This window comes from Salvelinus fontinalis, chromosome 37 (assembly GCF_029448725.1).
Source record: "Salvelinus fontinalis isolate EN_2023a chromosome 37, ASM2944872v1, whole genome shotgun sequence".
Lineage (NCBI taxonomy): Eukaryota > Metazoa > Chordata > Actinopteri > Salmoniformes > Salmonidae > Salvelinus > Salvelinus fontinalis.
This window is the reverse complement of record NC_074701.1, coordinates 2,873,712-2,895,780: the sequence shown is the minus strand read 5'-3', so window position 1 is coordinate 2,895,780 and position 22,069 is coordinate 2,873,712. Positions and strand designations below refer to the sequence as shown.

Genomic DNA, 22,069 nt, shown 5'->3' with positions numbered 1-22,069 from the left:
CAAATCATTTTCAACCAGGGAGTTGCGACACGAAAGTCAGAAATAGCGTAATAATATATGCCTTACCTTTGAAGATCTTCTGTTGGCACTCCAATATGTCCCAGTTACATTGCAAATGGTTCTTTTTTTCGATAAAGTCCTTTTTTATATCCATAAAAACTCAGTTTAGCTGGTGCGCTTCAGTCAATAATCCACTCGGTTTCCCCCTTTCAAAATGCTTACAAAATGAATCCCAAACGTTACCAATAAACTTATCCAAACAAGTCAATCAACGTTTATAATCAATCCTTAGGTAGCCTGCAGTTGCTAGCTAATTTGTAGTATTTATCTAACTTGCTGTTGCTAGCTAACTTAATTTGTCATGGAATATGCAACATTGAGTTGTTATTTTACCTGAAATGCACAAAGTCCTCTACTCTGACAATTAATCCACACATAAAATGTTCAACCAAATAGTTTCTAGTCATCTGTCCTTCCAGGCTTTTTATAAAGTCCAAAGAAGATCAAGACTGGAAGGGGGAGAGATCACTAGAAACGATTTGGTTGACTGTTTTATATGTGGATTAATTGTCGGAGTAGAGGACCTTTTTCATTTCAGGTAAAATAACAACTCAACGTTTCTATCCCAGGACAAATTAGCTAGCAACAACAAGTTAGCTAAATAGAACAAATAAGCTAGCTAGCTAAATTGCCATAAATGTTTAATGCTTTTAAACCTGCACCCAAATTAACATAATTGGTAGAGAGTATGTTTTGATAATTCAACCTGCGTGTCGTGATCGCGTTTGGTGTGGGGGGACAAAATCAATTTGCGCACACCTAGTTTCGGTATGGTGTTACTGTAAACCTATGTTTGCCCTCTGTTGTTGCATGCCTTTGTTTGCTGAAAGCCATAATTTTTATAAAACATTATCCAAATGTGACTTCTTTCAGGAAAGATGGCTTATGTCGTTTGTCACTACAACACAGCAGAGGCAATTTAATGTAAACATTTGTTTTTTTTAATCAAAATGCGTTTTTCTCACATGGAATAGCTTTCATTTCTCAGAACAAGAATAGGCTGACGAGTTTCAGAAGAAATTTCTTTGTTTCTGGCCATTTGGAGCCTGTAATCGAACCCACAGATGCTGATGCTACAGATACACAACTAGTCTAAAGAAGGCCAACTTTCTTGCTTCTTTAATCAGAACAGTTTTAAGCTGTGCTAACATAATTGCAAAGGGGTTTTCTAATGAACAATTAGCCTTTTGAAATGATCAACTTGGATTAGCTAACACAACGTGCCATTGGAACACAGGAGTGATGGTTGCTGATAATGGGCCTCTGTACGCCTATGTAGATATTCCATAAAAAAGCTTCCATTTCCAGCTACAATAGTCATTTATAACATTAACAATGTCTACACTGTATTTCTGATCAATTTGATGATATTCTAATGGAACATTTTTTGGGGCTTTTCTTTCAAAAACATGGACATTTCTAAGTGACCCCAAACTTTTGAATGGTAGTGTACATTTTCAGATATATGTTTCAATTTATTTATTTTTTTGTCACACTCACAACCGTGATCAATGTTTTGTAATTACATCGCCATTAATTTGTAAATAATGATTTTGTTGTGAGTTTATTTTCCTGTAATAGTGAATACAAATAAGCTAAAGTGAAGACGTTGTCAGCTATATGATATGATCATTATTTGAACTGGCTAGCCAGCTAATTGAACGTTAGCTAGTAAGCTAACAAGCTAGAAACAAACAAAAACAGAAAAGTTGCTTTTAGTTCCCTGGTTTGCTAGATTGACATATACTAAATTCATTTCTAAACAGATGGGTTTATTGGTGTAAAAATACACCAGCTGTGCTATTTTGGACTATCAGGCTGCTGATGTCATGCAGCCTGTAATTTTTGTGTTAATACTTTTTAATAACGACAATGTCAAGTTTAATGTCGGACGACAATAGAATGTTCATGATGTTATTGCGACAACCGTCTACAGACATGTCGATAGACGTAGTATAAACCAGCCTTTATTCTTGAAATCTTTGGTTGTTTATTACACTATTGTTCCCACTCTGTTTAGCACATGGCCTCACATGTGAATTCTTAAAGAGATGGGTGGGGCTAAGACTTAAGAGGATGTGAAGGATGCTGAATGAGTGTAGACAAAGAATAGCTCTCCAGTAGGTGTACCAAACGATTCAAGGGCCATTTTCTCAAAATTGTATCAACTTTCAAAGCAGAATTACTTTCCCATTGTTCCTCAACTGTAGTGTATGATATACCATTTGCTAGCACTGAGTCCCTACCAATGTTCCTACTAAGCTGTGCGTGTGCATGGTCGCGCACCTCCTCTAGGACTGCCTCGCTGAATAAATGCCAGGTCATGCAGAGAAGCAAGCGATTGAAGTTCATGAGTTTGCACTATATAGATCAATGTTTTTTTCTGTGATCGAATCAACATTATATATCAGACCCTTATCAATGCAACAAACCAAAACAAATCTAACTTTGCAGGATTGAGTGTGATTTTTTTGGAGGCAGAGCTAGAGTGCAACAGAGTACAATTCTATTGGAGGTGGTAGCCCATGAGTGGTGTTTCAATCACCAATGAATGAATGTGCTTTTCAGATCAGTTCAGAGCGCAGAGCCGCCCGAGCGTGTGCACATTTGTTGATATTCTTTGCTAGTTAGTAAGTTATTAGCCCAGTTATAGAAAAGTATAGGTCAGAAATGGGGAGTTACGGCTGCCTACAAGAGCACAAATTGTGTAGGCTACACTTCAAGCTCATTGAAAAGCCAGTCAGGTAAAAAGCTTAGTCTTAGTTAAAGGGCCAGTGTTGTATTTTGAGACAGGCTTGAATATGTAAATAAGCCAATAGGCAGAGGGGTAGCCTACATTGTCTAATTCTCTGTATGGTAATAATTACTTTTATTTTGTAAAGTGGTTTCTTGCATCATACAGCACAATACAATGACAATGACTTATTTGGCTCATGGTGTTACAGACCAAGTAAAAAAATGTTTTATGTAAAAATGTTTTTAAAAGTATCATGCAATGAACACCTCATAAAGCTTATCTTCTAGAAATCAAAATCTATTTCCATGTGAAAATGTTATTGGATTTGCTCCATTAGTTTTGTTAGTAGGTCTACATTATGCTCAAATAGCCTCAATAGCCCATTGGCTACTGCCTAAAACTGTAACAGTACAGCCTCAGTGTGTCACGTTCCTGACCTTATTTCCTTTGTTTTGTCTTTGTTTAGTTGGTCAGGACGTGAGCTGGGCATTCTATGTTATGTGTTTCTATGTTGGGTTCATGTTCAATTAGCCTGATATGGTTCTCAATCAGGGGCAGGTGTTTTACGTTTCCTCTGATTGAGAACCATATTAAGGTAGGCTGTTCTCACCGTTTGTTTGTGGGTGATTGTTCCTGTGTCAGTGTTTGTGCCACACGGGACTGTTTTCGTTCGTTTCGTTTATTTCATTCATGTGTTCCTTCCAGTTCATGTGTTTTGTTCTCAATTTCAGGTCTGTTCACGTCGTTTCTTATTTTGTAGTTTGTTCAAGTGTTTTTCGTCTTCGTTTAAATAAACGTGATTATGTCTTTAAACTATGCTGCATATTGGTCCGATCCTTGCTCCTCTTCAGATGAGGAGAAAGACGAGCGTTACACAGTGTTCACTGTAAAAAAAAAAAAAACATTAGAGGGAACATTGGTCCCTACTTTTATCCAATGCACAGTACCAGTCAAAAGTTGACACCTACTCATTCAAGGGTTGTTCTTAATTTTTTACTATTTTTTTTACATTGTAGAATAATAGAGAAGACATCAAAACTATGAAATAACACATATGAAATCATGTAGGATAAAAAAAAGTGTTAAACAAATCAAAATATATTTTACTTGAGATTCTTCATAGTAGCCCTTTGCCTTGATGACACCTTTGCACACTCTTGGCATTCTCTCAACCAGCTTCATCTGGAATGCTTTTCCAACAGTCTTGAAGGAGTTCCCACAAATGCTGAGCAGAGTACTTGTTGGCTGCTTTTCCTTCACGCTGGGGTCCAAATCATCCCAAATCATCTCAATTGGGTTGTGGTCGGGTGATTGTGGAGGCCAGTTAATCTGATGAAGCACTCCATCACTATCCTTCTTGGTCAAATAGCCCTTACACAGCCTTGAGGTGTGTTGGGTCATTGTCCTGTTGAAAAACAAATGATAGTCCCACTAAGCCCAAACCAGATGGGATGGTGTATCACTGCAGAATGCTATGGCAGCCATGCTTGTTAAGTGTGCCTTGAATTCTAAATAAATCACAGACAGTGTTACCAGCAAAGCACCCCCACACCATCCCACCTCCTCCTCCATGCTTCACGGTGGGAACCACACATGCCGAGATTATCCGTTCACCTACTCTTCGTCTCACAAAGACATGTGTTACCAGCAAAGCACCCCCACACCATCACACCTCCTCCTCCATGCTTCACGGTGGGAACCACACATGCCGAGATTATCCGTTCACCTACTTTTTTGGAACCAATAATCTCAAATTTGGACTCATCCGAACAAGGATACATTTCCCCCGGTCTAATGTCCATTGCTTGTGTTTCTTGGCCCAAGCAAGTCTCTTCTTCTTATTGGTGTCCTTTAGTAGTGGTTTCTTTGCAGCAATTCGACCATGAAGGCCTGATTCATGCATTCTCCTCTGAACTGCTGATGTGTCTGTTACTTGAACTCTGAAGCATTTATTTGTGCTGCAATTTCTGAGACTGGTAACCTTAATGAACTTATCCTCTGCAGCAGAAGTAACTCTGGGTCTTCCATTCCTGTGGCGGTCCTCATGAGAGCCAGTTTCATCATAGCACTTGATGGTTTTTGCGACTGCACTTGAAGAAATGTTCCCGTATTGACTGACCTTCATGTTTTAAAGTAATGGACTGTCGTTTCTCTTTGCTTATTTGAGCTGTTCTTGCAATAATATGGACTTGGTCTTTTACCAAATAGGGCTATCTTCTGTATACCACCTCTACTCTGTCACAACACAACTGATTGCCATAAATTAACTTTTAACAAGGCACACCTTTTAATTGAAATGCATTCCAGGTGACTACCTCATCAAGCTGTTTGAGAGAATGCCAAGAGTGTGCAAAGCTGTCATCAGGGCAAATGGTGGCTACTATGAAGAATCTCAAGTATAAAATATATTTTGATTTGTTTAACACTTTTGTGTTATTTCATAGTTGTGATGTCTACACTATTGTTCTACAATGTAGAAAATAGTAAAAATAAAGAAAAACCCTTGAATGAGTAGGTGTGTCCAAACTTTTGACTCGTACAGTACACAACACAATTTCAAAAATTGCTACAGAAGACCTAATCGAGCCGGTAGTTCACAAATACAACTGCAGACTGTTTCCTCATTGCTGTTGCTCTAAGATGGCAACTCAGCACAGATCCGCATGTGCCAATTGAATCTCAACAAGGAAACAGTTGATGGTTGTATTTGATTAACATTTTATTAAAAAGTTTGGATTTCAGCAAACAAAGGCACGCTACAGAGGACAAACTTAAGGGTTTAAGTATTAAAAGTCTGCTCTCAACTCCGTGGGTGAAATCATTTTGGAGTACTTTGCTATGCGCACTGCCGCTGTGTTTATAGCCTATTCTGTTTTATGTTCCCTAAAGGTCTTCTGGGATTCTTCCTGAATGCTGTGACAGTCGCTGCTTTCATAAAAATAAGAGAACTGAGAACCCCCAGCAATTTCCTAGTCTTTAGCTTGGCATTGGCTGATATGGGCATCTCCGCGAACGCAACCATTGCCGCTTTCTCCAGCTTTCTGAGGTGAGTGACGTAATATAACCTACTAATCCTTTCAATCACCTAATTTACTTTCTACTCACACTGACTCATTGTTGCAATTTTTATCCACTGTGAAATACCATGAATTGAATGGAATATAGAATATTATATACCAGGGTTCTCCAACTGGCGGCCCGCAGGACGAATTTGGCTCACGTGGTTTTATTTTGCCCCCCCAAGTTGTTTTAATTCAATCAATCAATCACATTAATTTATAAAGCCCTTCTTACATCAGCTGATGTCTCAAATCGCTGTACAGAAACCCAGCCTAAAACCCCAAACAGCCAGCAATGCAGGTGTAGAAGCACGGTGGCTAGGAAAAGCTCCATAGAAAGGCCAGAACCTAGGAAGAAACCTAGAGAGGAACCAGGCTATGAGGGGTGGCCAGTCTTCTTCTGGCTGTGCCGGGTGGAGATTATAACAGAACATGGCCAAGATATTAAAATGTTCATAGATGACCAGCAGGGTCAAAAAATAATAATCACAGTGGTTGTTGAGGGTGCAACAGGTCAGCACCTCAGGAGTAAATGTCAGTTGACTTTTCATAGCCGATCATTCAGAGTATCTCTACCGCTCCTGCTGTCTCTAGAGAGTTGAAACAGCAGGTCTGGGACAGGTAGCACATCCGGTGAACAGGTCAGGGTTCCATAGCCGCAGGCAGAACAGTTGAAACTGGAGCAGCAGCACGGCCAGGTGGACTGGGTACAGCAAGGAGTCATTAGCCCAGGTAGTCCTGAGGCATGGTCCTAGGGCTCAGGTCCTCTGAAAGAAAGAGAGAAAAAGAGAGAAAGAGAGAGAGAATTTGAGGGAGCATACTTACATTGACACAGGACACCAGATAAGACAGAAGAAATACTCCAGATATAACAGACTGACCCTAGCCCCCCGACACATAAACTACTGCAGCATAAATACTGGAGGCTGAGACAGGAGGGGTCTGGAGACGATTTGGCCCCATCCGACAATGCCGGGCCAAACAGGCAGGATATAACCCCACCCACTTTGTCAAAGCACAGCCCCCACACCACTAGAGTTAATTGTTGGACATAGACTTAAAAACACCAGGAATTTAACTACAAGTGATTTTTATTTAAGAAATCTGTTCCCAAGTATGCCCACGCATAATAGAGAGACACACGTTATCATTTACAAATGTAAGCAAGGTTTGGAATTATTATGTTTTAGTCAAACAATATATCTGTTTTGGCTTCTTGCAGTCAATTTGCAGTCTACAACTTATTTGAATTATGTTTCGGCCCCCCGACCATCCGCTCAATAAAAACTTGGCCCGCGGCTGAATCTAGTTGATGATCCCTGTTCTATACTATTCCTACAATAGTCTATAGTGGAGCAACGCAAAGGAGGTTGTCGCTCTCTCAGACATAATGCAGTCAATTGGCTCATCAATATCTCTGCGTAGTGTTAGAGTAGTAGACCGATAAGGCCGGGGCAAAGACCAACAGGGTTTAGGGCATACAGTACATGTTACAGACCTCCTGGCGACTGTGCTGTGTAAAGGCGGAGGATTTAGAACTCTGTAATCAGGGGGATGAACGATGACGTTGCCGGCTAGGTGATTTAGGATGAAAACAGGCACCGGATTCCCTTCACATTCAAAATGGTTATTAATAGATGACCGTGGTCAATGCAAAAGTTCAGAAACAAGACACTGACCTTCCCTACAGTCTAACCATTGGTTGTTGAGCATTGTAAAAGTCATTCACAACCAGCTGAACAAATAGACTATGTTAAGGCCTAATGTATTGTCTTTCCCCCTCTTTACTATGTCCTTCTCCAGGTACTGGCCCTATGGCTCTGATGGCTGCCAGACTCATGGCTTCCAGGGTTTCGTGACAGCTCTCGCCAGCATCCACTTCATTGCTGCCATCGCATGGGACAGATATCACCAGTACTGCACAAGTAAATGGAATGAGTTTCATAGGTCTTTTAAGTCTCATACATAACCACATACACTCATCCCCAACAACAAATGCACATTAGATAGGACTATTTTATTTAACTAGGTAAGTCAGTTAAGAACAAATTCTTATTTATAATAACAGCCAAACCCGGACAAAGCTGGGCCAATTGTGCTCCGCCCTATGGGACTCCCAATCACGGCCGGATGTGATACAGCCTGGATTCGAACCAGACTGTAGTGACGCCTCTTGCACTGAGATGCCGTGCCTTAGACTGCTGCGCAACTCGGGAGCCCATAAACTAGTCTTTGGGTGCAGCTGCTCTTTTGGCCTCACAGCGTCCTAAGAGGCCATCTGGCCTTCAGCCTAGGAGTCTAATAATCTGTTAGGTTGTCACGTCATTAAAGCCATGCATATGACTCTCACGAATACATAATCTGCAGATTACACTAACACTGACACACTTTCTATTGTGTGTCATGATTCTGTCAAACTATATATCAGAGAGCAATAAGAGAGATACAGTACCACAACAACCAGAAGTAACCAGGCTACTGTCAGAGAGAGCAACATTATGTGGCCAGGGCCAGATTGAAATAGGCCCTGGAGCTTTTACATTTTTTTGCCTACTTGCCTAGATTGAATAGTCATCAGTTAGGCGAATAATATAACTCAATCACTGTTTGCAAAAAAGACTTCAATGCATGGCTGAGCGCATGTAGTGTAGAGTAGGCATAGGCTATATCAGATACTACACTTTATATCAATCAAATTGATTTGTAAAGCCCTTTTTACATCAGCAGATGTCACAAAGTGCTATACAGAAACCCAGCCTAAAACCCCAAACAGCAAGTAATGCAGATGTAGAAGCATGGTGACTAGGAAAAACTCCCTAGAAAGGCAGGAACCTAGGAAGAAACCTAGAGAGGAACCAGGCTCTGACCAGAACAGTTGAAACTAGAGCAGCAACACGGCCAGGTGAATTGGGGAACGCCAGGAGTCTTCAGGCCAGGTAGTCCTGAGGCATGATCCTGGTGCTCAAGTTCTACCGGACAAGAGAGAGGGAGAGGGAGAATTTAGGGAGCATACTTACATTTACACAGGACACCAGATAAGACAGGAGAATTACACCAGATATAACACTCTGACCCTAGCTCCTCAGCACTTAGACTAATTGCATCATAGATACTGGAGACTGAGACATGGGTGGGTCGGGGGACACGGTGGGTCGGGGGACACTGTGGCCCCGTCCGACGATACCCCCGGACAGGGCAAACCAGGCAGGATATAAGATGGCGCCAGGGAAGATGGCAGACGTTTTACATGCCCCCAGCCGATTGTGTTTTTTGTTCGCTTATTTGCGTGGTTTGAAACTTATTTTGTATATAATGTTGCCGTTACCGTCTCTTATGACCGAAAATAATTTAAAATAACAGGACTGAGATTACTCACGACGGACTAGCAGAATCCTCTTTTTTTCCTTTCACGATTCTGACGAGCCCGACGGAACAGGCCCCGATCTGCGTGACGAGGAGGCGGAGAAAGATGGGCCGAAAGTCCGTCTTCCTTCTGAGAGTTCGCAGGCGATCGAATAAACCCCCACTTCCCTCCATTCTGCTAGCAAACGTGCAATCTTTGGACAATGAAATCGACAAGTTACGCAGAAGATTAAACTACCAACGGGACATTAAAAACTTTAACATCTTATGCTTCATGGAGTCGTGGCTGAATGACGACAACATCAACATATTGCTGGCTGGTTATACGATGTACCGGCAGCATAGAACAGAGGCGTCTGGTAAGACAAGGGTTGGCGGTCTAGGTATTTTGTAAACAACAGCTGGTGCACGATATCTAAGGAAGTCTTGAGCTATTGCTCACCTCAGGTAGAGTTTCTCATGATAAGCTGTAGACCACACTACCTATTGAGAGTTTTCATCTGTATTCTTTGTAGCTGTTTACATACCAAAATAAATTATGCCCCCTAGCTTCAAGAGGTTTTAATGCAGGGAAACTTAAATCCGTTTATAGCAAATTTCTATAAGCATGTTAAATGTGCAACCAGAGGAAAAATAACTCTGGACCACCTATACTCCACACACAGAGACACATACAAAGCTCTCCCTCGCTTTCCATTTGGCAAATCTGACCATAATTATATCCTCCTGATTCCCTCTTACAAGCTAAAATTAAAGCAGGAAGCACCAGTTACTAGATCAATAGAGTGGACTGATGGAGCAGATGCTCAGCTACAGGACTGTTTTGCTAGCACAGACTGGAATATGTTCCGGAATTCCTCTGATGGCATTGAGGGGTACACCACATCAGTCATTGGCTTCATCAATAAGCGCATCGATGACATCGTCCCCACAGTGACCGTACGTACATACCCCAACCAGAAGCCATGGATTACAGACAGCATCCGCACTGAGCTTAAGGCTAGGGTTGCCGCTTTCAAGGAGTGGGACTCTAACCCGGAAGCTTATAAGAAATTCCGCTATGATCTCCGACGTACCATCAAACAGGCAAAGCATCAATACGGGACTAAGATCGAATCGACCTACACTGGCTCTGATGCTCGTCGGATGTGGCAGGGCTTGCAAACCATTACAGACTACAAGGGGAAGCACAGCCGAGAGCTGCCCAGTGACACGAACCTACCAGACGAGCTAAACTACTTCTATGCTTGCTTTGAGGCAAAAACACTGTGATCACGCTCTCCGCGGCCAATGTGAGTCAACCTTTAAACTGGTCAGCATTCACAAGGCTGCAGGGGCAGGCGAATTACCAGGACGTGTACTGCGAGCATGCGCTGACCAACTGGGAAGTGTCTTCACTGACATTTTCAACCTCTCCCTCTCCGAGTCTGTAATACCAACATGTTTTATGCAGACCACCATAGTACCTGTCCCCAAGAACACTAAGGTAACCTGCCTAAATGACTACCGGTCCGTAGCACTGACGTCTGTAGCCATGAAGTGCCTTGAAAGGCTGGTCATGGCTCACATCAATACCATCATCTCAGAAACCCTAGACCCACTCCAATTTACATGCCACCCCATCAGATCCACAGATGATGCGTCTCCATTGCACTCCACACTGCCCTTCCCACCTGGACAAAAGGAACACTTATGTGAGAATGCTTTTCATTGACTACAGCTCACCGTTCAACACCATAGTGCCCTCAAAGCTCATCAATAAACTAAGGACCCTGGGACTTAACACCTCCCTCTGCAACTGGATCCTGGACTTCCTGACGGGCCAAGCCCAGGTGGTAAGGCTAGATAACAACACATCCGTCACACTGACCCTCAACACTGGGCCCCTCAGGTGCATGCTCAGTCCCCTCCTGTACTCCCTGTTCACCCATGACTGCATGGCCAGGCACAACTCCAACACCATCATTAAGTTTGAAGATGACACAACAGTGGTAGGCCTGATCACCGACAACGTCGAGACAGCCTATAGGGAGGAGGTCAGAGACCTGGTCGTGTGGTGCCAGGACAACAACCTCTCCCTCAACATGATCAAGACAAAGGAGATGATTGTGGACTACAGGAAAAAGAGGCCCGAGCACGCCCTCATTCTCATCGACGGGGCTGCAGTGGAGCAGATTGAGAGCTTCTAGTTCCTTGGTGTCCACATCACCAACAAACTAACATAGTCCAAGAACACCAAGACAGTCGTGAAGAGGGCACGACAAAACCTATTCTCCCTCAGGAGACTGAAAAGATTGGCATGGGTCCTCAGATCCTCAAAAGGTTCTACAGCTGCACCATCGAGAGCATCCTGAGTGGTTACATCACTGACTGGTATGGCAACTGCTCGGCATCCGAGGCCCTACAGAGGGTAGTGCAAACCGCCCAGTACATCACTGGCGCCAAGCTTCCTGTCGTCCAGGACCTCTATACCAGTGTCAAAGGAAGGCCCTAAAAATTGTCAAAGACTCCAGCCACCCTCGTCATAAACTGTTCTCTCTGCTATCGCACGTCCAAGAGGAATTCTAAGCAGCTTCTACCCCCAAGCCATAAGACTCCTGAACATCTAGTCAAATAGTCAAAAGTTTACATTAGCCAAATACATTTAAACTGAGTTTTTCACAATTCCTGACATTTAATCCAAGTAAAAATTCCCTGTCTTAGGTCAGATAGGATCAGCACTTTATTTTAAGAATGTGAAATGTCAGAATAATAGTAGAGAGAATGATTTATTTCAGCTTTTATTTCTTTCATCACATTGCCAGTGGGTCAGAAGTTTACATACACTCAATTAGCATTTGGTAGCATTGCCTTTATATTGTTTAACTTGGGTTAAACATTTTGTGTAGCCTTCCACAAGCTTCCCACAATAAATTGGGTGAATTGTGGCCCATTCCTCCTGACAGAGAAGGTGTAACTGAGTCAGGCTTGTAGGCCTCCTTGCTCGCAAACACTTTTTCAGTTCTGCCCACAAATTTTCTATAGGATTTAGGTCAGGGCTTTGTGATGGCCATTCTTATACCTTGACTTTGTTGTCCTTAAGCCAGTTCGCCACAACTTTGGAAGTATGCTTGGGGTCATTGTCCATTTGGAAGACCCATTTGCGACCAAGCTTTAACTTCCTGACTGATGTCTTGAGATGTTGCTTCAATATATCCACATAATTTTCTTTCATAATGCCATCTATTTTGTGAAGTGCACCTGTCCCTCCTGCAGCAAAGCACCCCCACAACATGATGCTGCCACCCCGCACTTCACGGTTGGGATGGTGTTCTTTGGCTTGCAAGCCGCCCCCTTTTTCCTACAAACATAACGATGGTCATTATGGTCAAACAGTTCTATTTTTGTTTCATCAGACCAGAGGACATTTCTCCAAAAAGTACAATCTTTGTCCCCATGTGCAGTTGCAAACCGCAGTCTGGCTTTTTTATGGCGGTTTTGGAGCAGTAGCTTCTTCCTTGCTGAGCTGCCTTTCAGGTTATGTCGATATAGGACTTGTTTTTACTGTGGTTATAGATAAGTTTGTACCTGTTTCCTCCAGCATCTTCACAAGGTCCTTTGCTGTTGTTCTGGGATTTATTTGCACATTTCGCCCCAAAGTCTGTTCATCTCTAGGAGACAGAACGCGTCTCCTTCCTGAGCGGTATGACTTGCGTACTATGGTTTGTACAGATGAACGTGGTACCTTCAGGCGTTTGGAAATTGCTCCCAAGGATGAACCAGACTTGTGGAGGTCTACATTTTTTTCCTGAGGTCTTGGCTGATTTCTTTTGATTTTCCCATGATGTCACGCAAATAAGCACCGAGTTTGAAGGTAGGCCTTGAAATACATCCACAGGTACACCTCCAATTGACTCAGGCTAATCATTTATCAGAAGCTTCTAAAGCTATGACATCATTTTCTGGAATTTTCCAAGTTGTTTAAAGGCACAGTCAACTTAGTGTATGTAAACGTCTGACCCACTGGAATTGTAATACAGTGAATTATAAGTGAAATAATATGTCTGTAAACAATTGTTGGAAAAATTACTTGTGTCATGCACACAGTAGATGTCCTAACCGACTTTCCAAAACTGTTGTTGTTCAAGAAATTTGTGGAGCGTTTGAAAAAACAGTTTTTATGACTCCAAACTAAGTGTATGTAAACTTCCGCTTCAACTGTAGTCTCGCTCTTGTTATTTCACTGCTGCTCTTTAATTACTTGTTACTTTAATCTCTTATTCTTATCTGTATTTTTGAAACTGAATTGTTGGTTAGGGCCTTGTAAGTAAGCATTTCACTGTAAGGTCTACCTACACCTGTTTTATTCAGCGCATGTGACTAATAAAATTTGATTTGATTTAACCCCACCTACTTTGCCAAAGCACAGCCCCCACACCACTAGAGGGATATTAATAGACCACCAACTTACTGCCCTGAGACAAGGCTGAGTATTGCCCACAAAGATCTCCACCGCATGAGCTTGAGGGGGCACGAAACCAGACAGGATGATCACGTCTGTGACTCAACCCACTCAAGTGACGCACCCCTCCTAGGAACGGCATGGAAGAGCACTAGTAAGCCAGTGACTCAGCCCCCGTAATAGGGTCAGAGGCAGAGAATCCCAGTGTAGAGAGGGGAGCCGGTCAGGTTTCTAGCAGCCGTGTTTAGCATTAACTGAAGTTTATTTAATGCTTTATCCGGAGAGTAGAGCATTGCAGTAGTCTAATCTAGAAGTGACAAAAGCATGGATGAGCTTTTCTGCATAATTTTTGGAAAAAATGTCAGATTTTTGCAATTTTCGGAAGATGGAAAAAAGCTGTCCTTGAAATATTCTTGATTGTTCATCAAAAGAGAGATCAGGGTCCAGGGGTAATGCAGAGGTCCTTCTGTTTTATTTTAGACGACTGTACAACCATCAAGATTAATTGTCAGATCCAACAGCAGATCTTTGTTTCTTGGGACCTAGAACTAGCATCTTTATTTTGTCTGAGTTTAGAAGTACAATGTTTGCCGCCATCCACTTCCTTATGTCTGAAACATAGGCTTAAAAGGTAGGCAATTTTGGGGCTTCATCATGTTTCATTGAAATGTACAGCTGTGTCGTCCCCATTGGAGTGAAAGTTGACATTGTGTTTCCGAATGACATCACCAAGAGGTAGAATATATAGTGAAAACAATAGTGGTCCTAATACGGAACCTTGAGGAATGCCAAAAGTTACAAATTATTTTTCATGGGACAATCCATTCACAGAGACGAACTGATATCTTTCCGACAGATAAGATCTAAACCAGGCAAGAACTTGTCCGTGTAGACCAATTAGGGTGTATAATCCCTCCAAAAGAATGTGGTGATCGATGGTGTCAAAAGCAGCACTAAGGTCTAGGACACAGGTGTCAAACTCATTCCACGGGGGGCCGAGTGTCTGCGGGTTTTCGCTCCTCCCTTATACTTGATTGATGAATTAACATCACTAATTAGTTAGGAACTCCCCACACCTGGTTGTCTAGGGCTTTATTGAAAGGAAAAACCAAAAACCTGCAGACACTAGGTCCTCCGTGGAATGAGTTTGACACCCCTGGTCTAGGAGCACGAGGACAGATGCAGAACCTTGGTCTGATGCTATTAAAAGGTAATTTACCACCTTCACGAGGGCAGTCTCGGTGCTATGATGGGGTCTAAAACCAGACTGAAGCATTTTGTATTCATTATTTGTCTTCAGGAAGGCAGTGAGTTTCTACGCAACACAGTGAGTAGCTCTTTCAGTAGGTTATTTGGAATAGGGTCAAGTATGCAGCTTGACGGTTTAGAGGCCATGGCTATTTTCATGAATGTGTGATACAGGACCAGAAGCTTAAGCAGAATATTTTTTAATACGACAAACACATCAATAAAAACAACACTGTCCATATAACAGGAATACAATAAGGGGAGACACAAATACAATGAGTGTCACGATCGTGTTGACATGAACGAGAGGACCAAGGTGCAACATGATTTGGATACATCTTCTTTTTAATAACGACGAAGATGAACACGACACACTATTACAACACTAACGAAAAACAACAAACGATCGTGAAAACTTCAAACGTAAGTGCACACACAAACTACTTACGTTGAACTATACATATACACAAACAATGACCCACAAACAGCTAAAGCCTATGGCAGCCTTAAATATGGCTCCCAATTAGAGACAACCGAAATCAGCTGTCTCTAATTGAGAAGCCATTCCGGCCACCATAGACTTTCCTAGAACTACACCCAACATAGACACAGCTAGACACATACACTCAACACCAAACCATAAACTACACCAAACACCCCCTCTACCATATAATACCCCAAAATACACACATACCCCATGTCACACCCTGACCTAACTAAAATAATAAATAAAACAAATAATACTAAGGCCAGGGCGTGACATAACCCCCCCCTTAAGGCGCGAACTCCGGACGCACCAACACATAGTCTAGGGGAGGGTCTGGGTGGGCTTCCTTCCACGGCGGCGGCTCCGGCACTGGTCGTGGTCCCCACCCCACCATAGTCATAAGGGGCAGCACCGGGATAAAGGGCAGCACCGGGATAAGGGCCAGCACCGGGATAAGGGGTAGCACCGGGATAAGGGGTAGCACCGGGATAAGGGGCAGCACCGGGATAAGGGGCAGCACCGGGATAAGGGGCAACACCAGGATAATGGGCAGATCCTGGCTGGACGGCTCATGGCTGGCTGACAGATCTGGCTGCTCATGGCTGGCTGACGGATCTGGCTGCTCATGGCTGGCTGACGGATCTGGCTGCTCATGGCTGGCTGACGGGCCTGGCTGCTCATGGCTGGCTGACGGATCTGGCTGCTCATGGCTGGCTGACGGATCTGGCTGCTCATGGCTGGCTGACGGATCTGGCTGCTCATGGCTGGCTGACGGATCTGGCTGCTCATGGCTAGCTGACTGATCTGGCAGATCCTGTCTAGTTGGCGGCTCTGGCAGATCCTGTCTGGTTGGCGGCTCTGGCAGATCCTGTCTGGTTGGCGGCTCTGGCAGATCCTGTCTGGTTGGCGGCTCTGGCAGATCCTGTCTGGTTGGCGGCTCTGGCAGATCCTGTCTGGTTGGCGGCTCTGGCAGATCCTGTCTGGTTGGCGGCTCTGGCAGATCCTGTCTGACGTACGGCTCTAGCGGCTCCTGTCTGGCTGGCGGCTCTAGCGGCTCCTGTCTGGCGGACGGCTCAGTAGGCTCATGGCAGACGGGCGGCTTTGCAGGCTCATGGCAGACGGGCGGCTTTGCAGGCTCATGGCAGACGGATGGCTCAGATGGCGCTGGGGAGACGGATGGCTCAGATGGCGCTGGGGAGACGGATGGCTCAGATGGCGCTGGGGAGACGGATGGCTCAGATGGCGCTTGGCAGACGAGCAGTTCAGGCATCGCTGTGCAGACGGCAGACTCCTGCCGGCTGAGGCGCACTGTAGGCCTGGTGCGTGGTGCCGGGACTGGTGGCACCGGGCTAAAGGCACGCACTTTCAGGCTAGTGCGGGGAGAAGGAACAGGGCATACTGGACCCTGGGGACGCACATTAGGCCTAGTGCGTGGGGCCGGAACTGGTGGTACCGGACTGGGGACACGCATCTCAGGGCTAATGCGGGGAGCAGCAACAGGATGCACAGGACTCTGGAAACGCACAAGAGGCTTAATGCGTGGTGCCGGAATTGGTGGTACCGGGCTGGAGACACGCACCATAGGACGAGTGTGTGAGGAGGAACAGGGCTCTGGAGACACACTGGAAGCCTGTTACGTGGTGTAGGCACTGGTGGAACTGAACTGGGGCGGGGAGGTGGCGCCGGAAATACCGGACCGTGCAGGCGTATTGGCTCCCTTGAGCATTGAGCCTGACCAACCTTACCTGGTTGAATGCTCCCCGTTGCCCGACCAGTGCGGGGAGGTGGAATAATTCCGCACCGGGCTATGTAGGCGAACCGGGGACACCATGCGTAAGGCTGGTGCCATGTAAACCGGCCCGAGGAGACGCACTGGTGGCCAGATATGTAGGGCCGGCTTCATGACATCCGGCTCAATACTTAATCTAGCCCTGCCAGTGCGGGGAGGTGGAATAACCCGCACCGGGCTATGCACACGTACAGGAGACACCGTGCGCTCTACTGCGTAACACGGTGTCTGCCCGTACTCTCGCTCTCCACGGTAATTACAGGGAGTAGGCGCAGGTTTCCTACCTGACTTCGCCACTCTCCCTTTAAGCCCCTTCCCAAGAAATTTTTGGGGTTTTCCCACAGGCTTCCTACCGCTTCGTCGTGCTGCCTCCATTCGCCGGTATCCCTCCTCGCACTGCGCCAGAGAATCCCAGGCGGGCTCCGGCACTCTCCCTGGGTTGATCGCCCACCTGTCGATCTCCTTCCACGTAGTGTAGCCCAGATCCTTTGTAGGTTCCTTTTCCTGCCTCCTAGCAAGCTCCTCATATCGCCGCCTCTCTGCTTTCGCTGCCTCCAGCTCAGCTTTGGGGCGGTTATATCCTCCTGGTACCTCCCGGTCTAAAATTTCCTCCCATGTCCATGAATCCTTGCATTGCTCCTGTTGCCGCTGGTCATGTTGCTTGGTCGTATATAGGTGGGTCATTCTGTCACGATCGTGTTGACATGAACGAGAGGACCAAGGCGCAACATGATTTGGATACATCTTCTTTTTAATAACGACGAAGATGAACACGACACACTATTACAACACTAACGAAAAACAACAAACGATCGTGAAAACTTCAAACGTAAGTGCACACACAAACTACTTACGTTGAACTATACATATACACAAACAATGACCCACAAACAGCTAAAGCCTATGGCAGCCTTAAATATGGCTCCCAATTAGAGACAACCGAAATCAGCTGTCTCTAATTGAGAAGCCATTCCGGCCACCATAGACTTTCCTAGAACTACACCCAACATAGACACAGCTAGACACATACACTCAACACCAAACCATAAACTACACCAAACACCCCCTCTACCATATAATACCCCAAAATACACACATACCCCATGTCACACCCTGACCTAACTAAAATAATAAATAAAACAAATAATACTAAGGCCAGGGCGTGACAATGAGGTCCATCTAAACTGGAGGAGGAAATTATTGTAAAAAAAAAAAACTTTTAGTGGCACTGACCCAATAATGTTAAAGAGTGAATATGCACAGTGCGTGCTCATTCACCGGGGATATGGCCGATGCTCTCCGCTAGTGCCAATAAGGTAGGCTATACTGTTGTCTGCTCAATTAAATTGAGAATCTGACCAAAGAACTCATCATAAACTTTACATAAAAATACTTGTTGCATGGCAAATGAAAGATACACTGGTTCTTAATGCAACCGCTGTGTTAGATTTTTAAAAATAACTCTACCACAACATACAGCTTGGGTTATTGTGAGACAGTGCTCACCAACACGGCGGAGAATAGACATCAACATATTTCACAGAAATACGAAATAACATCATACATGTTGTCTTACTTTTGCTGAGCTTCCATCAGAATGTTGTACAAGGAGTCCTATTTCCAGAATAAATCGTGGTTTGGTTTTAGAATGTCCCTTTCTTCTGTCGAATTCGCGCCACAATGCTAGCCAAGGTTGCTAACATTCCCATCCTCTCTTGGCGCAAAGAACGGAAAACTCCAAAAGTCCCAATAAACATTGAATAAACTGATAAAACTCGGTTGAAAAAACCTACTTTATGATGTTATCATCATATGTATCAAATAAAATCAGAGCCGGAGATATTCGCCGTGTATACCGAACGCTTTTCAGAAGACAATGTCGAGGTCCTTCGCGCGCCGTCGAAGACAAAGAAAATACCGGACCTGTCACTCCAAAAGCTCTTGTTCGGCCTCAGATCAAGCTAGACACCCCATTCCACCTTCCACTGCCTGTTGAAATCTAGTGGAAGGCGTATGAAGTGCATGCATATCGATAAATAAAAGCCAGTTGAATAGGCAGGCCCTGAAACAGAGCCTCGTTTTCAGATTTTTCACTTCCTGTATGGAAGTTTGCTGCAAAATGAGTTCTGTTTTACTCACAGATATATTTCAAACAGTTTTAGAAACGTCTGAGTATTTTCTATCCAATAGTAATAATAATATGCATATTGTACAATCTAGAACAGAGTACGAGGCCGTTTCATTTGGGCACAAATTTTTTCAAAGTGAAAACAGCGCGAATGAATGCGGTTGTGTGTTTGGCTATTGTGGTAAGCTAATATAATGCTCTATTGTGTTTTCGCTGTAAAACACTTAAAAAATCGGAAATATAGGCTGGATTCCCAAGATGTTTATCTTTCATTTGCTGTACACCATGTATTTTTCATAAATGTTTTATGATGAGTATTTAGGTATTTCACGTTGCTCTCTGTAATTATTCTGGCTGCTTTGGTGCTATTTTTGATGGTGGCTGCAATGTAAAACTATGATTTATACCTCAAATATGCACATTTTCGAACAAAACATAGATTTATTGTATAACATGTTATAAGACCGTCATCTGATGAAGTTGTTTCTTGGTTGGTGACTAATTATATCTCTATTTTGTCAGTTTTGTGATAGCTACCTATGCGGTAAAAAATTGTGAAAATATGGGACGGGATAATCCATGGTTTTCTTCTGAGCTGTCTTGTATTATTCACGACCGTAATCTAGCCTGGGCTAAAGCACGGAAATCTTGTTCTGATGCTGATTGGCTTAGTTTTAGGCAGTTACGAAACAAGTGTTCTTTTCTTCTCAGGAAGGCCAAGTCTGAATATTTTATGTCTGTTACCACTGATAACCTGAATGACCCTAGAACATTTTGGAATGCTATTAAGTCTATGTCTTTTAACCTGTCTAGGATCAGCGTGGCGCTAGCGGCACCCCCCCCCCCCCCCCACTGAAAAACCAGTGCGCGAAATTCAAAAAAAAAAATATTTTTAAAATATTTAACTTTCACACATTAAAGTCCAATACAGCTAATGAAAGACACAGATCTTGTGAATCCAGTCAACATTTCCGATTTTTAAAATGTTTTACAGGGAAGACACAATATGTAAAGATGTACATCTATTACCTAAAAACACATTAGCATAATCCACCATCTTTTATTTGTCCACCAACACCAGTAGCCATCACCAATTCGGCTAAACTAAGATATTTATAGCCCCTAACCAACAAAAAAACTCATTAGATGACAGTCTGATAACATATTTATGGTATGGGATAGGTTTTGTTAGAAAAAAGTGCATATTTCAGGTAGATGGCATAGTTTACAATTGCACCCACCATCACAAATGGACTAGAATAATTACAATGAGCAACGTGTTTACCTAACTACTAATCATCAAACATTTCGTAAAAATACACAGCATACACGAATCGAAAGACACAGATCCTGTGAATACAGACAATATTTCAGATTTTCTAAGTGTCTTACAGCGAAAACACAATAAATCGTTATATTAGCTTAGCACATAGCAATTAGCAGCCCAGCATTGATTCTAGCCAAAGTGAGCGATAAAAGTCAACATCGCCAAAAGATATTAATTTTTTCACTAACCTTCTCAGAATTCTTCCGATGACACTCCTGTAACATCACATTACAACATGCATATACAGTTTGATCGAAAATGTTTATATTTAGCCACCAAAATCATGGTTAGACAATGTGAAATGTAACTCAGCTGGTCAGAATTTGTCCTTGCGCCACTTAGACAGTGATCTACTCTTATACATAAATACTCATAAACGTGACTAAAAAATATAGGGTGGACAGGGATTGATAGACAATTTAATTCTTAATACAATTGCGTTATTACATTTTTTAATTTATCCTTACTTTTCAATACAGTTTGCGCCAAGCGAAGCTACGTCAAAAAACATGGCGTCCTAAGCCACTAAAATGTTTCGACAGAAACACGATTTATCATAATAAAAATGTCCTACCTTGAGCTGTTCTTCCATCAGTATCTTGGGCAAAGGATCCTTTCTTGGGAGAAATCGTCTTTTGGTGGAAAGCTGTCCTCTTGCCATGTGGAAATGTCAACTACGTTCAGGATGAACTGAAAAGCGTGCCCAACTTTTCACATCGTTGCAAAAATAAATGTCCCAAAATCGCACTAAACGGATATAAATTGCTATAAAACGCTTTAAATTAACTACTTTATGATGTTTGTAACTCCTATAACGAGTGAAAAGATGACCGGAGAAATATAACAGGCTAAACTAACGCTTGGAACAGGAGAGGGTCGGTGTCTTCCACGCGCGTTACGCAGCAAGAAAAGACTTGCTAGCTAAAGGTTTTTTTCATTTGTAGGGCCTGTGAACGAGCAATCGACCCCGTTGGAATCGTCATCACGTAAAGGCATCCAGGGGAAGACGTAAGAAGTGTCCGTATAGTCATAGCAACGACAGTGCCCTTTTAACTGACTTCAGAAAAGTGGCCAACATTTCTCAAATCTGACTCCATGTCAGGGAAATTGCTGTAGAATGGGCTCTGTTCCACTTAGAGACAAAATTTCAACTCCTATAGAAACTATAGACTGTTTTCTATCCAATAATAATAATAATATGCATATTGTACGATCAAGGATTTTGTGGGAAGCCGTTTAAAAAATTTGCCACATTAGCATAAATAGTCTAAACAGCGCCCCCATCCCCAACAGGTTAACAGTAATGTTAATGAATTACCGCCATGTGTTTTGAAGGACTCTGTTGCTATATATGACAAAACTGAAATACTGAATTGTTTCAATGAGCACTTTGTATCATCTGGTAGGCTGTTTGATTCAGTGTCCTCTGT

The 22,069-nt window shown here is 43.3% G+C and overlaps 1 protein-coding gene across 1 annotated transcript in view; it reads left to right on the top strand.

Moving 5' to 3' along the window:
- The window catches only part of LOC129835982 (RPE-retinal G protein-coupled receptor-like), a 37,748-nt gene that overhangs the window by 1,355 nt on the left and 14,324 nt on the right, over nucleotides 1-22,069 (top strand). The window contains exons 2-3 of the mRNA XM_055901694.1: nucleotides 5,687-5,843; nucleotides 7,660-7,781. Of these exons, the coding sequence (XP_055757669.1) occupies nucleotides 5,687-5,843; nucleotides 7,660-7,781 (279 nt within the window). The remainder of the gene's footprint in view (nucleotides 1-5,686; nucleotides 5,844-7,659; nucleotides 7,782-22,069) is intronic.